The sequence below is a fragment of the Nestor notabilis genome, unplaced genomic scaffold (genome assembly GCF_000696875.1).
Source record: "Nestor notabilis isolate BGI_N333 unplaced genomic scaffold, ASM69687v1 scaffold24137, whole genome shotgun sequence".
In the NCBI taxonomy this organism is placed as follows: Eukaryota; Metazoa; Chordata; class Aves; order Psittaciformes; family Psittacidae; genus Nestor; species Nestor notabilis.
The window spans coordinates 6,912-20,435 of NW_009936362.1; the positions used below are offsets into that span (position 1 = coordinate 6,912).

The following is a 13,524-nucleotide window of genomic DNA, read 5'->3' on the forward strand; positions in this document are numbered from 1 at the left end:
ATGGGTTAACTGAGAGCAGTACTGATACCCAAGGGAAATAAGGCATCAGGCAGGCGGGTGGGTGGTGGGTGCAGGCTGAGAAGCAGTTGCACACTAGGCTCACTCTGACTTTTCTCTTTTGCAGTGCGAGGCTCAAGAGCAACAGCAAGCAAGTGTGCATTGATCCCAAGTTAAAGTGGATCCAGGAATATCTGGAGAAAGCTTTAAACAAGTAAGGCAAGAGACAAATGGACTTAACAGCTAACATCCTGAGTTATTAAAGGGTAGAACATTAAGGGATGGCTTTTACCATGTGGACAAAATACTTGTGGAATCAGATATTGTTTTGAAGAAGGGTTTGGAGTTGACCTAGTCTGTATTAAAACAACAGCTTATAGCATATTCTAAATGTTAAAATAAGAGTTTTGCCAGGGTTTGAGGCAAAATTTCTCCTAATGAATCTGTTCTGGGGTCCCCAACTCATCGTCTTACAAAAAAAAAAGCCGTTCTCCCAAGGAAAATGCTTCCCCAAGCCAAACTACAATTACTTTAGAATCTGTATTGTTCCAGTTTCTTTTAAGCCCCTTCTCCATGTTACACTGGGGGTCTGTTTGCACAGGCAGCTGAGGCCTAGGGGGTCTTGGCGCTAAAAGTTGTTTCTCTGCTGGCCAGTGTGGAGTGCTACTAATATCGGCCAAGGCGAGATGCGCTGCCATGAATAATGCTCTCACACAAAGCCAGGGGAAAACCAGCCATACTTGGCAAATTCAGACTTTTAAAATCTACTTTTATTCCCTTTGAAAGCGGGTAATCGTGGCTACTCTGAGGTGGGCCCAGCCTATCTCAGCTCAATTTGATGGTCAGTGGCACAGGGAACACTTCTGTGCTGAGTTGCAGGGGAAGGTTCCAGCCTTCCTGGGATGGAAGATCAGACAAGTAATGGTATAAAGCATTTCCTTGCTTGCCCAAAACCTTGGGCTGTGGTTGATCCAGCAGCAGCATTTTGGCCAGCAAGCCTACCTGTGCACTCAGTATCCCTCCCACCCTTGTGATCACATTCCCACCCTCAGTAACTGCGCTGTAACCCTGCTCAACCTTGTCCCCCTGCATCTGTAGGGTAAAGGCAGGGCTGGAATCCAGTCATTTGCAAAGGCAATGCATTCTTGGAGAAATGTGACGGGTATGCCCCCAGGGCAGATGTGAGGCTGTACAGGTAGCTGAATGCCCTCCACTGTTCACTTTGTAAAAGCATCTGCCAAACAAGAGGGAGAGTTAAAAAAAAAAAAAAAAACAAAAAACAACTCTTTGTTCTCCTGTGTTTTTAAAATAAGTGAGGGGGAAAATGATTCCAGAAATAGAGAGATTCCTCCATGTGGCCCTTTTGGGACCACAATGGGGCCAAGAGTGAGGAGGAGGAGGGAAGGAAGCTAGCTAACAAACCGACTGTGATTCCAGCCCTGACAGCTCTTCCCATCTCATACGATGCTCAGTGCCTTCTTTGCTGCCAGTGCTCAGCCCTCTTGTCCTTTGGGCAAATTCTCTGCAGGGGTAATCCAGGTTCGTGCTGCCAGGACGGCTCTGGATTTAGGCATAACTGAACTGAAGAGCAGGATCTGCTCCATGCTGACTATCTTAGGGGCTTGAGCATCTTTGTTTCCCAAGTTGGGGAAATCTTCAAGTCCCTGCCTAGATTTCTGTTTGCTGTCATCCCCAATGGAGCCCTTTGTGCTGTTCATAAGACCTGAAATTTAGGAGGCACTTAAAATTCGTGGAGCTGGGCAAATGGATTTATGTGCTCATATCCTGCCTGCCTGACTTAGGGGAACAAGTCAGCTGGAACATGTCCTGCTCTCACTTCCACTAGTGAAGATTTGGGGCCAGCTCTACTAAAACCAGTGAGCCTATGCCTGATCTCCAGCCAGATTCTGGGTTTTGTTTATCTAATGCTAATCCAGAAGCAATTCTGCTAATTTGGTGGATTTCATCCTGGTTTACGTTGAGTAACGGAAGAGAATTTGGTCCCAGCTCTATGAAATAAAATGACAGAAAGCATATATCTCCATCACCTAATCCTGTAATCATAGCATTGTTTTCATTTTCCAACCAGTAATGCAAGCACCAGTGGCATTTTCATGCTCCACAGACAGTGAGGGCTCTGTCTGGAGGATTTTCACAAGGCATGTTTTTGATATATTTTAGTGCACAGCTTTGACTTCTTCAATGAAATGTACTTTGGAATATATTTATAGCGCATCAAACAATTCATATATTTGAATTGGAGCCATATGAATGTTGGTAGTTTAAAACACCGATATCCCTCTAAACTACTAACAGCTTGTAAAATAAATCTATATAGATCTATAAATGTTAATGTAGCTATCAATTTCAATCAGCCATATATTATATTTTTTCACTTGTACTGAAATTGTATGAAATGTGACATTACCCTTTATGCACTAGCAATAAAATGGCTAATTGTTTCATGTTATGAAAACCCAATTGTACATGGGAATTTATTTTTCTGGAATAAAAGCAATACTTTTTGTAGAAAGGGCTCTTGTAATTGCTTAAGTAAAATCCAAACTGTCAAGACATCCTAATCTATACCAGTGCTTCAATACAAGAATATCTTCTGTGTTATAATCTGCAGCTAAAGGCAAGGAAAACTTCATAGAATATGGTAGTCCAATATGGTTGATCGTGAAACCAGAGATGGTTTTTAGTATGGAATTTTTTTGCTCGCTAATTCTGCTTAGCCTTTATGATTGCTTTATATTCATCACATCTTCATGCAATATACACACTTACTCAACATCAGTAAAATACATTCAGGCTGTCAGGAATACAAATTCCTTAACTGGCTTTAAAAATCATTGTGCAGCTGCTGTAGCCAACATCATTTCAACATTCATCCATTTTATAGGCAAGGGGCAAATCAGTCCTTTCTTGAAATAGCTAACAAATCCTTTATCACTTCCAGACAATCTCAGCCGTCATTTGCTGTACATCGACTGTCTTTTCTTTCTCCCTTCACACAAGGATATGCAAAATCAGGCCCTTGCAGAGAGAACAGAGCCCAAAATAAACAGAGACCAGCTTGTCTGCTGTTGTATTAATATAGTCCCACCTCAGATTTTCCCTCAGTCCAAGATCCTGGAGTCCACTAAGCTCAGTGGTTCCCCCTGGCACAGACAGCAGAGCTGGAGGATCTGGAGAAGATAGCAGAGTCAAATAGGGAAAACCTTTCCCTTGAGCCCACTGGGAGAAAGGAAACTCCCAGCTTCTAGAGGCTGGCTGTAACGGGAGCCAGGTGCCTTCCTACATAGTGTTTGTAAACCCTGGTGTGGCAGCTCTTCCTAATTTCTAACCTCATTTGTAAATAAGGCCTAAGATGCCAAGACAACTACCTCCTGGTACTCCACCAAACGTGCTGGGTGAACGCCCCACATGGTGGGGGACGATGTGGGAGACTATCTTTACAGCCTTGTTTTAGGTCACCTAATGCCCAGAAATTCCATAGTGTAACCACTGGTTCTTGTTGATGTCAGTGGGAATGCTGCGGGGGAAGCCAGAAATCCAGACCCCCTCTATGGATACCATGTGGATGGTGAGGCTCCTGGCTGACCAGATCTAGCAGGAACTGGGGGAGGCTTTGGTGTTTTGGGGAAAGGAGTGGTTCTGGCTTCAGAATTAAATGTCCTGTCACCAGGGCACTTTCATTTGCCTAGTGTTCATCTGAGGCAGAAGTTAAATGAAAGGGGATGTTGTCATCGTTTGCACCCTGCCAGCAAGGTGTGAAGGGGCCATAGGATAAATGTGAATAAGGCCTTTGTATGTGGATAATTTATGGCAGTCTTTTTGTATTTTTCTTTTAATTTAGACCACGTCATCGCACTCATAAAAAAAAGCAACAGAAGAAACGGGGCCCACTCTGCCCTTCCCGTGCAACACCACTAAAGTCTCCAGGGAGAAAGAATGGTAGGAGGCATTAGTTTCTGAGCTGGGATACCTCAGGTTTAAGTCCCTGCTCTTCCATTGACCATACTATGTGACCTTGGGCAAATATATTAGTTTATCCAGACCTCCATTTTTCCCCCTATTTGTTGAGGAGAACATCTGTACCCTCCCTGCAAAGGAGTGTTGTATATATAAAAGTCCTAAAACAATGAGAAAGATCAGCCACAACAGAGGTGGGAAATTTTTCCCATTTACAGACAGGAAAATGGATACCCGAAGAGGCCAAAATAACCCTGAAGCAAAGATAAAGTCTAAAACGGGGTAAAGGTTTGAAAGCTCGATTTCTTCTAGTTGGCCATATTCCTCCAATACCAAACTGATAGCGTTAAACTATAAATAACAGCTGTGAATTTGTCACTGGTGTTTTTTAATGACAAATACAGCACTGAGTGATGACAAAGTGATTTGGTGCAGTAGTGACTGGTTGACACCTCTCCTATGTCAAGTCCCAGAGAACGGTTTTACATGTGCCAAAGCTCTGGATATTTGTTTGGTTTTTTTTTCCCACCAGGATGGTTTGTCCTGTTTTTCACCAAAAGAAGCAGGGTTACCTGTGTGGGATATTGGAAAAGATATCTCCAAAGAGGAAAATTCTGCTTGTGCCTTACTCATCCTCTTTATGACTGGATGAGTTTTCCAAGACTACTGAGAGTAGCCACAGCTGTCTCTGGCTGTCAACACACAATCTTACTTGTCCAGCTGACATTGAAAGGGATGTTTGTGCTGATCCTGTAGGCTAGACAAGACACTCTGGGACATCAGGGTTTTTGAATACCTGGTCTCTGACACTTGTAACTCAGCCTTAGTGACCTCTTCTAGATTGCAAAAGCCAATCAGCCTGGAACAGGAGTAGGGGTCACTCCAGACAAAACCTGGAGGCCACCAGCACAGACGAGCTCCTTGTTCTGAGTGAACCCTGCACACAATAGACTTGCACTTACTGTGATGCCTAACCCACCACTTCCCCTGGGTACCATGCTAACACTGAGCATGGGAGACTCGATTTGTCTGCCTCCTACCCTGAGCTCCCTACCTCTGCACGTAACGCCTCACACATTTACTGTGCTGCTCATCCTCCCTGTCACCCCACCTTCACTGGGCAGCTGATCACCATGAGCTGTGACATGCTGCTCAGCTGCTCACTGCAGGTGAGGTTCCTGGGCAGGGCAGCCATGGGGATGGCTCCTGGCTGAGCAGCACACTCGTGGGATCTGCTCTCCAGCCACCCCATGGCAGGAACTGAACACCAGCAAGAGCAGAGCATGGGCTGTCCTCCGTGTTCCTCCATCCTCACAGAGATCTGGAACCCTGTGGAACTGCAGTCCATGACCTCCAGCAGAGCTGTGGGGAGGGGCAGGTAGAGGAGGCATTCCCACTTGCTCCACTACTGGGGCTGCTTACAAATGATTAATCCCTCCTTTCCCTGCTGGTGTTTTTTGCCAAGTCTCTTTGCCCACCGATAATTCTCTGCTCTGGCTTTCAAGTCCAGAATAAGCTTCCTAGCTAGCCTTCCTCCTATGTTAGATCTGAACACCTTACTAACTCTGATGAGCAAAACCTGCCCAAAATAACTCCCATTGCTGGGTCTGCCCTGCTGGGTCCCAGTAGCTCCTTGTGGAGAACTTCCCCAAAAATGTTAAGCAAATACTGGTTGGAGGGGCTGCAAAAGAAATGCCTTTGGGTTAGTCCAGACACAGATTTGCTGTTTGACTAGGCCTGATATCAAAGCTTTTGCAACTGAAATCAACCTTAATAGTGTTTCACTCTGTTCTTCATCAACAGGAGGTTCAAGATGTAAGAGGCAAGCAATGTAAGCCGTCTACAGGATTTCTTACTGTAGGACCCAGAGAACAGATAACCAGTATTAGGGAATGAATACATTTCACTGTTACGATGCAGCACAAAAGCAACGCTTCATGCATTTCCAAAGGTTGTTTTTTTTTGTTTGGGGTTCTTTTTTTTAGTGTTTTATTTTTCCCTCCCACAAATTGGCTTCCTTTCACAGTGCTATTTTTATATAATAAGATGTAACTATTCGAGAAAAATACGTTTTTATACAGGTTGGTTTATTACCTAGCACTGAGGGCATATATGAATTTAAACTAACCCTATGTTATTATATATTATTTTATTACCTTTGCTATGTAGAGGTCCTGCTTTATTTAACTTTCTTTTGGTTCATGCAAGTCTCCTGGAGTTTTAAACCTAGAAGGACATGAACTGTAGAGTGCAATGATGTTGTGTGAGTAGTGGAGGAAATCCTTGCCTCCAGAAGTCATCAAGACCAAGAACATAGGAAGTCTAAAAAGCACCAGACATTGATGAAAGTGGGCAACATCACCATGGGTGGCATTTACAGATATTTGGGGTGAGGGATTAAACTGAGGGCACAGGGCTAAAGCCCTTCTCTGAAGATCAGAGGCCTTGGTGAAAGCTATGAGCAGCTGGGTGAGTGCTCATCTGGTATTGCAAGGTGCTAGTACTTGGTTTGCAGTAGTTGTATGTGTTAGGAGCCACAATACTGATCTGATGTCACCTGCCATTTCCTATGTTCCTGTGTTTCTGATGGCAAATTTGAGCACAAAAGGCATGGGTTATTATAGGTCTAACCACACAATCATGATGCAAGTTGCTTGAGGAGTTAAACATGCTGCCATGCACCAAGTATCTCTTCCCACCCACCCACAGGAGGTGGCCTCAGCTCACCTGCCTAGATTTGCACTGAAGTAGGTGGAGATGCATACACGCGGCCCTTCACCACTGATGCTGTAGCCTCGGCTACTGAACAGTCACAGGTTCCTGAGAGCAGCAACATCTTTGATTCCCCTGGAGATACCTAGAAGAGGATATCTGGCCATACCTGTGGAGAAAAGAGACACCTGGGGCAAGAGAGGATCTGCCCAACTTGGTGGAAGGAGTGGTGTTTCTCAGGTGTGGAATTGAAGGCCAACACTCACTGTTCGCCAGTGGTCATGGTCCTGTTTGCTGGTGAACAGGATAGTCTCTGGAATTTCCTTTGAAAAGTACCTGTGGAGACAGGCACCACTTCTTTCACCAGTTCCCTCTCTCAGCCAGAAATTTTTTGCTCCCGATTACTACCTGTATACACCATACCTTTGCAGTATAATATGTGGAAAGACACCCACAGTATTGCAATAATCACACTATGCTGCACACTGGGATCCAGGGGAAGCACGTTTGTGCAGCACAATGCTTGCATTTGTATGAATCTGTGTGTGGATTGTGACCAAAAAAATGTTTTAAGATTGTATGTTTTTTGAGCGGGTTGCTTCAAAAAGAATCTTCCCCACAGCTTGTATCATGAACACCGAGAGGAGTGTTTCACTAAACACTCCTTTTTGTGGCAGGCATCTTTTGTGCCAAAGAAGCACCTTGGCTAACCAGGGACTATCCTACTTCTGAGCATATTCAGGTAAAAATCTTGTAAGTATTTTCCTCTCTGCAAAACAGTGCTGTTACAGAGAGTGCTTCATCTGGGACAACACCACCTCATTTGTTTTAAAGTAAAAACCAGCTGCTGTGCCTAAAATGTATGTATGTGTGATTTTGACATTCTTTCTATTGTTATTGTTACCAACCTGGTGCTGTAAGTATATTGTGTTTCTGTTTTGAAATGTCTGGGACCACTTTACTTGATGAGAACTGGAGTGCTGATTTAATGCGAGTAGGTTCAGATCCTCCATTGTAAGGGTCAAGACAGAAAGAACTTCTATGAGAAAACTAGAGTTTCTTGTATCTTCCCTGGTCTGTACTTTATATCCTAAGGTCTATCTTCTGTCCCCACACATGCACCTGCAATTGTTGGTGGTTTGCCAGAGGTGGACATGTGAATGTCAAAACCAAGAATGACTTCAGGGAAAGCGTGGAAGAATCTTGGTTCTGATACTGACACAGAGCTTCTCCTTCCACCCCAGAAGGTGCAGTCTTCACACATGCTTCCCATCAGAGGACAACTTAAGGTCTGATTAATTCCCATTGGAGTAAACAGAGAATTAAATAATCCTCTGATTTTGATTCCACCACATACCTTGCTAATAATGATTGGGGCCATGAAGATTCTGTTTCAAGGGGAAAAGTCTCCAGTAGAAAGGTGGGGTCGGTGGATGTGACTGGACAGCCTTGCCAGCACTTGCTGCAGTCCTTAACGGGTAGTGCATCTGAGGTCAGCACCAGCAGGGAAAGGTCTCTGGGCACATGCCAACCCCCCATTACAGCCTGGGCAAGGAGACTACTTTGAGAGAAGCATTAAGATAGGCAGTCCTGGGAGAAATGCATAAGTAGCAGCATGAATGAAGAGGACTCCCTGCAAGGCTAGGGAACTTGACAGCCAGGTATGGGCTGTCTGCCTCTGGCATTTCTTGAGACTCACAGCGTGACTGGGGCCTTGACACTGCTGTACTGGTGACAGTTCTTTACTCATGTAGCTGAGAGCACTCAGGGCATGGGGCTGCTTTTGGGTGCCACCACCATGTTTTTCCCTTGCCTGGGCAAGGTTGAGCAGGGGTGGTACAGACCTGGCAGAATACTTCAGTGAGAACCTGGAAAAGCTTTCTCTTGCTTTAGACCAAATTACAACCTTGAGTGGGAAGCTTTGCTCTTTGCCTGACATTGTTTGCATGGTGCATCAGGGAGAGCAGCCGTGCCCTTTGCACTCGGCTGTCCCAAGCTCCCTGCACTATCCTGTGCATCGTACGCTGTTCTTCCCGTGCACACCATGGTAATAGCAGGCTGAGAAGCAGCACTAGCAGAAACCTGCTTGGGGAGAGCACTCTATTTTCCTTTATGCCTTTAACTGTTGACCAAAGACCAAATCAGGGGAAGAAAGAATAGGAAGACGTGAGTGACGTAGGGACTACACGTGAGGAGAATGAGGGGAAACAGATAACACTGAACTGTGCTGAAAAAGCAGCTTTTATAAATGTGAAATCATCACATGTGGTATTTTCAAAGTGCAGCTGTCAAATCCTAAGGTTGGATTTTTATTTTTTTTCCTTAAGAATAGATGGTATTTATTGCTGTGCCAATTTTTTATTTATACTAGCTTTATACTTGTCCGTATGAATATCTTATCTGAATTCTGCCTGAGGAAGGATGAAGGGTGACTTTCGGATGTGTTTTTAACTAAGGTGTTTGAGCAAAGCTGACTGTTCATTTTGCAATGAAGGCTATATTCAAAGTTAAATATACACATTTCATTGAAAATGCAGTTCCTATAGAAGTTTTTCTTGCTATTTTCCCTTTGTTAGCATCTAGAGGGTCCTTCTTTTCTCTGGCAACTTGTTTTGAGTGATGTGATTTATACTAACCAGGGATTTCTGAGAACTCATCACCTAAAATCTGATAGTTTTTTAACTTTACCAACATTCCACCAAGACAAGCTTTGCCTGCAAACATGAAACTCTGGTAGCCACAGAGAAGAAAACATGTATCATGATGAAAGGGCTGCATGAACCTCCCATCGTCCACTCCTTAAGAACTCAGTGTTGTCAGAATGTGGTAAATACTGTACTTTATATTTTTATTAAGTAAAAAGAAATATCTTCCCAAATAATGTGAAAAGGGTTTGTATTTGTGTTCCTGTAAGGCAGCTTTTATGGAGGAGTTATATTATGCTTCTGAAATTACTCCTTTCATAGAATATTTTGAAAATCAACACTTTTATATCGTTATAATTTCTCCCATAAATGTGTACGCACTTAAAATTTTCATAATAAAAATGTCTATCTAAATGAAATTACCACTTGCTTCTATTTTGTTTGTCCTCACACACAAACAGCTAAAAGCTTCACAACAGGAAAAAGCTTCAGATGTAGTTTAAGTGACCAGTTTCAAGGATGCTTCCATGTAGCACCATGATTCTCTGCAATGAACTTGAGGCAAAGTGCCCATGGGGTTTGGGCGGGAGCAGCAGCCTAGCAGATTGAAATGTGCTGTCTTCTAAAGGAAAAGCTTAACCATTTGGTCCCTAAGCAGAAGCCCAACGTTTTATTTACTTTGATCCTTCCTCTCCCTCCTCCCCAACTTGTCTCCTGCAGCAGGGTAACTTCAGTGGAACTGAAAAGCTCTTTTTGCTCCAGCAACAAGGATGCCATCGTCATCTGCTGGAGAAGGGATGAGGCTTTCCCTGAAGTGCCTAACAGGTGTCAGGGGATGCCTTGGGGCTTGTTCTGCCAGGGCACAGCAAGGTCAGCCTCCAGTCTGAAGGTGGGGAATGGTTATAGAGGCTTGTAGGACTGGCCTGAGATCCTGGAGTTATAATGTAACTTGGATGATGTTGTAGGGAATATGCTGTGAGTTTCAAAACCGTGAGTTGGAAACTGGCTTTGTCAGTGCCTTCCCTCATCTCTGAGTCCTCATAGCAGGGGGAAAGTGTTTTCTCATGTCACCCTGTTCCCTCCACAGCTGCCCTGCTCCAACCTGCCAGTCCTCTTCCATTCTTCCACTGTAACAATGCAGTGAATCCCTGCACCATGTGCAGCTTTGGCTGGAGAAAAGGTTAGGGATATTTTAATACCTCATAACAGTGAAACTGCTTGAGTCTCACCGAGCTTCTTATCCAATAAATATTTCTTGGCCAAATTGATGCAAAGCAAAAGACAAGTGAAAAATGGAATAAGGTAACTCAGATGACTGATGATCCCTTTGCAAATCCAGCAATGATTTAGGAAGAGATTCTGAAAAGCTGAGCAGGTAATTGTGAGTGCAGATGGTCAATGAGAGGTTCCCAGGCCACTGGGAAATGTACTGGGAGTAATTAACTACAAAATTGTACATTAATATCAAGGAAAGGCCCCATGTTCTGTAGAGAACTTTGCCGTACCTTTCATCACATCTTTTATCTTGAATGTGAACATTTTACTTCTTATTCCTCAGCAAAGCATCATGGCCATGTATCCATGAACTGCCTAAGAATTAGAGATGAACCCCCTTATTAGCACATCTGGCTCTCTTCATTGGTGGGTTTCCAATATTAGCAAGCTGAAGGAAATCAGCTGCATTCATGGCCTCAGCCATCCTGACACTGATTATGGGCTGGATTTATTAGGCCCTGGCATGGCACAGGTTAGAATACAACATAGGAAATGCCCTTGCTTCTTGGAACCAGCTGAGGATGTTATCGCTGAGGATGTTACCTAGGAGCTGCTGTGATGCTACACAATGGGGGCCAGTCCTAGATTCTGGTGAACGTCTCCCTGTTTTATAAAGCTACTTGCTCTTGAGTTATCCTGAGAGTCCCTCAGACAAAACAAATATGTAGCTTTGAGATTAGCAAAGGCAAAATGGAAAGAAAAAATAAAAAATAATAATAAAAAACCCCCAAACCACAAAAAACCCCAAGGTCTAGAAACTGAAACCAGAGAAAATCAAACTGGAAACAGATTTCTAAGTGTGGAACTGATTAGCCTTTGGAACACATTCTCCAAGAGAGGGGGGCAAAGCCCTGATCCTTCCTATGTCTTCAGAGGGGGGCTGAATGCCATTGTGGTGTTAGCCACATACTGCTCGCTGGGCTCTCAGGGGACACAGGGTGAAGTTCTCTTGCGTCTATTGCCATAGGGTCAGACTAGATGAGCTAACAATCCCTCTGGTCTCAAATCCACATGCAGAAAGTCCCGGTTCCAAGGGAGCATTCCTCAGCCTGTCTGTGATTAGTAACACCAGTACATCATCAGCCATCTCAGCTCTGCTTAGATCAAGGCTGAGGATGGATCCTGCTGTTACACAGGAGACAGATTTGGGGTAAAAGACCTCTATTTCTGGTCATGAAGGTTGCCCTCCAGCTGGAGGGGCAGAGGCATGGAAAAGAGAGAAGGCTGCAGCCTTGACCCTGTTCCATGTAGCTCCCGATTCTGGAAGGGTGATATGCTCACATAGGTCCCCTCTGGTAGGAGTGTTCGCACTGGTGGTTTTCTTGTACGTACTTCCTGAGTTTCTTCCTTTGTTCCTTTTTGCCCCTGGCCCTTATTTGTCCTTCATTTATTCCGCTGGCTCTTTGGGGACCTCTTCTTTCCTTTAAGTCCCTGTTGTCACAGCTCAAATGACAAGTCTTGGTGATCTAAAGCCGTCTGACAGTCTGCCAGTCATCAGCACCTTAGTGCTTCCTGTTTCCTCATCCTTGTTGGTGTTCTCTGGCAAGAGTCAGTCATCCATTTTCAGTCTTTGAAAGAGGTGGTAGGACATCTCCTTTCTGTTCTTTGCAGCCACTGTGTCAGAGCAGGATCCTTTTGGAAAGGAGCTGCCTGGCTGCTGCTGCTGAGCTGTTTGGCTTATGCTCTTGGGCTCATTCCCATCTGTAAATCCAGATCTGTCTTCCCCTGCCAGCCACAGCACAGCCCTTTGGCACATGGTCTTGTCCTCAGCTCACACACCTTCCAGCACCTCCCTCTACAGCCTCACTTCTTCAGGGCAGATGATGCCGAGCAAAATTGGTGACCTGCGATTGCTTCCTTCCCCCTGCCAGCAGAAAGCTGAAGCCTGTCCCACCAGCCCTGTGAACTGGTAAAGCCAAGAGGGTGCTTTACACTTTCAGCAAACCCAAGCCAGGCCACTATGGCTTGAACGGAGGGTGAATTCTAGTGGAGCCTGTTGAGAGGTGGAAGAACACAACCTAAGAACAAAAGGACAGAGGTTTAAAATGCTGCTGTAGCTGACTGAACCTTCCAAAACACGTGTGATCCTTCCACCCCAGAGATATGCAATCACTTCCAGCTGCCTAGTGTGCCACATGATTTACTGCAGTGCCTGGAAGAAGATTTTGGCTGTGGTGAAACATGTTTGTACGCTGCCTGTAAAAACAGCAAATCTAAAGAAAGGACTCTGGATGTGGTTCAGAGGGTGTAACAAAAACCAAATCACCAAGTCCTTCCATGCACAGTACCACAGCAATACATTAGACCAATGTAAGTTTAATATCTTGCACACGCTATCTGTTTGCTTCTGAGTACCAGAGAGACCCTTAAAATACTTCAGACTACACTATATAATTCCTATGCAAAGAGAAGACCACTTACATGAGCAAATGCCAAGCCCCACTGCATAACCTGGCCCATATTTTCTAAATTAGAACCTCCTCACAGGGCAGAGCACTAGTAAAATAGTTCTGCATTAAATATTTGGAAAAGAAGGAGGAAAAAGAGAAGAAATACATCTTTCTTTCCAAATATAAATACTATGAATGCAAAGAGGAATCAAACACTGTATGCCAGATCTAGAGCCACATAAGAGGTTGGATAACTACCATCTTGCTAAGTGTTTACATTCAAACCTAAGGTCCTCATAGTAACTTTCAGTGCTTTCCTCAGCCTAGTTGTTCCAGTGTTTCTCCTACCTGTATTACTGCCTGCTAAGCAATCTACCCCAGCCCTGTTACTGAGGGATTTGGTCCCCCTCTGTGCCCCTTGGGATCTCTAGACTTCTAGTCCTGCCAAGAAAAGAGGGAGATTCCAGGGGCATTTCCAGAATGTATCTATTGTACAAACCTGCACTCCCCTACTCTTGTATCCTATC

At 44.4% G+C, this 13,524-nt stretch overlaps 1 protein-coding gene across 1 annotated transcript in view; it reads left to right on the forward strand.

Annotated features, from left to right (window-relative positions):
* The window catches only part of CXCL12 (chemokine (C-X-C motif) ligand 12), a 10,562-nt gene extending 4,136 nt beyond the window's left edge, over positions 1-6,426 (forward strand). The window contains exons 3-5 of the mRNA XM_010018313.1: positions 125-211; positions 3,860-3,957; positions 5,779-6,426. Coding sequence (XP_010016615.1) covers positions 125-211; positions 3,860-3,957; positions 5,779-5,810 — 217 coding nt within the window. The 3' untranslated portion in view covers positions 5,811-6,426. The remainder of the gene's footprint in view (positions 1-124; positions 212-3,859; positions 3,958-5,778) is intronic.
* The last annotated feature ends 7,098 nt before the right edge of the window (positions 6,427-13,524 follow it).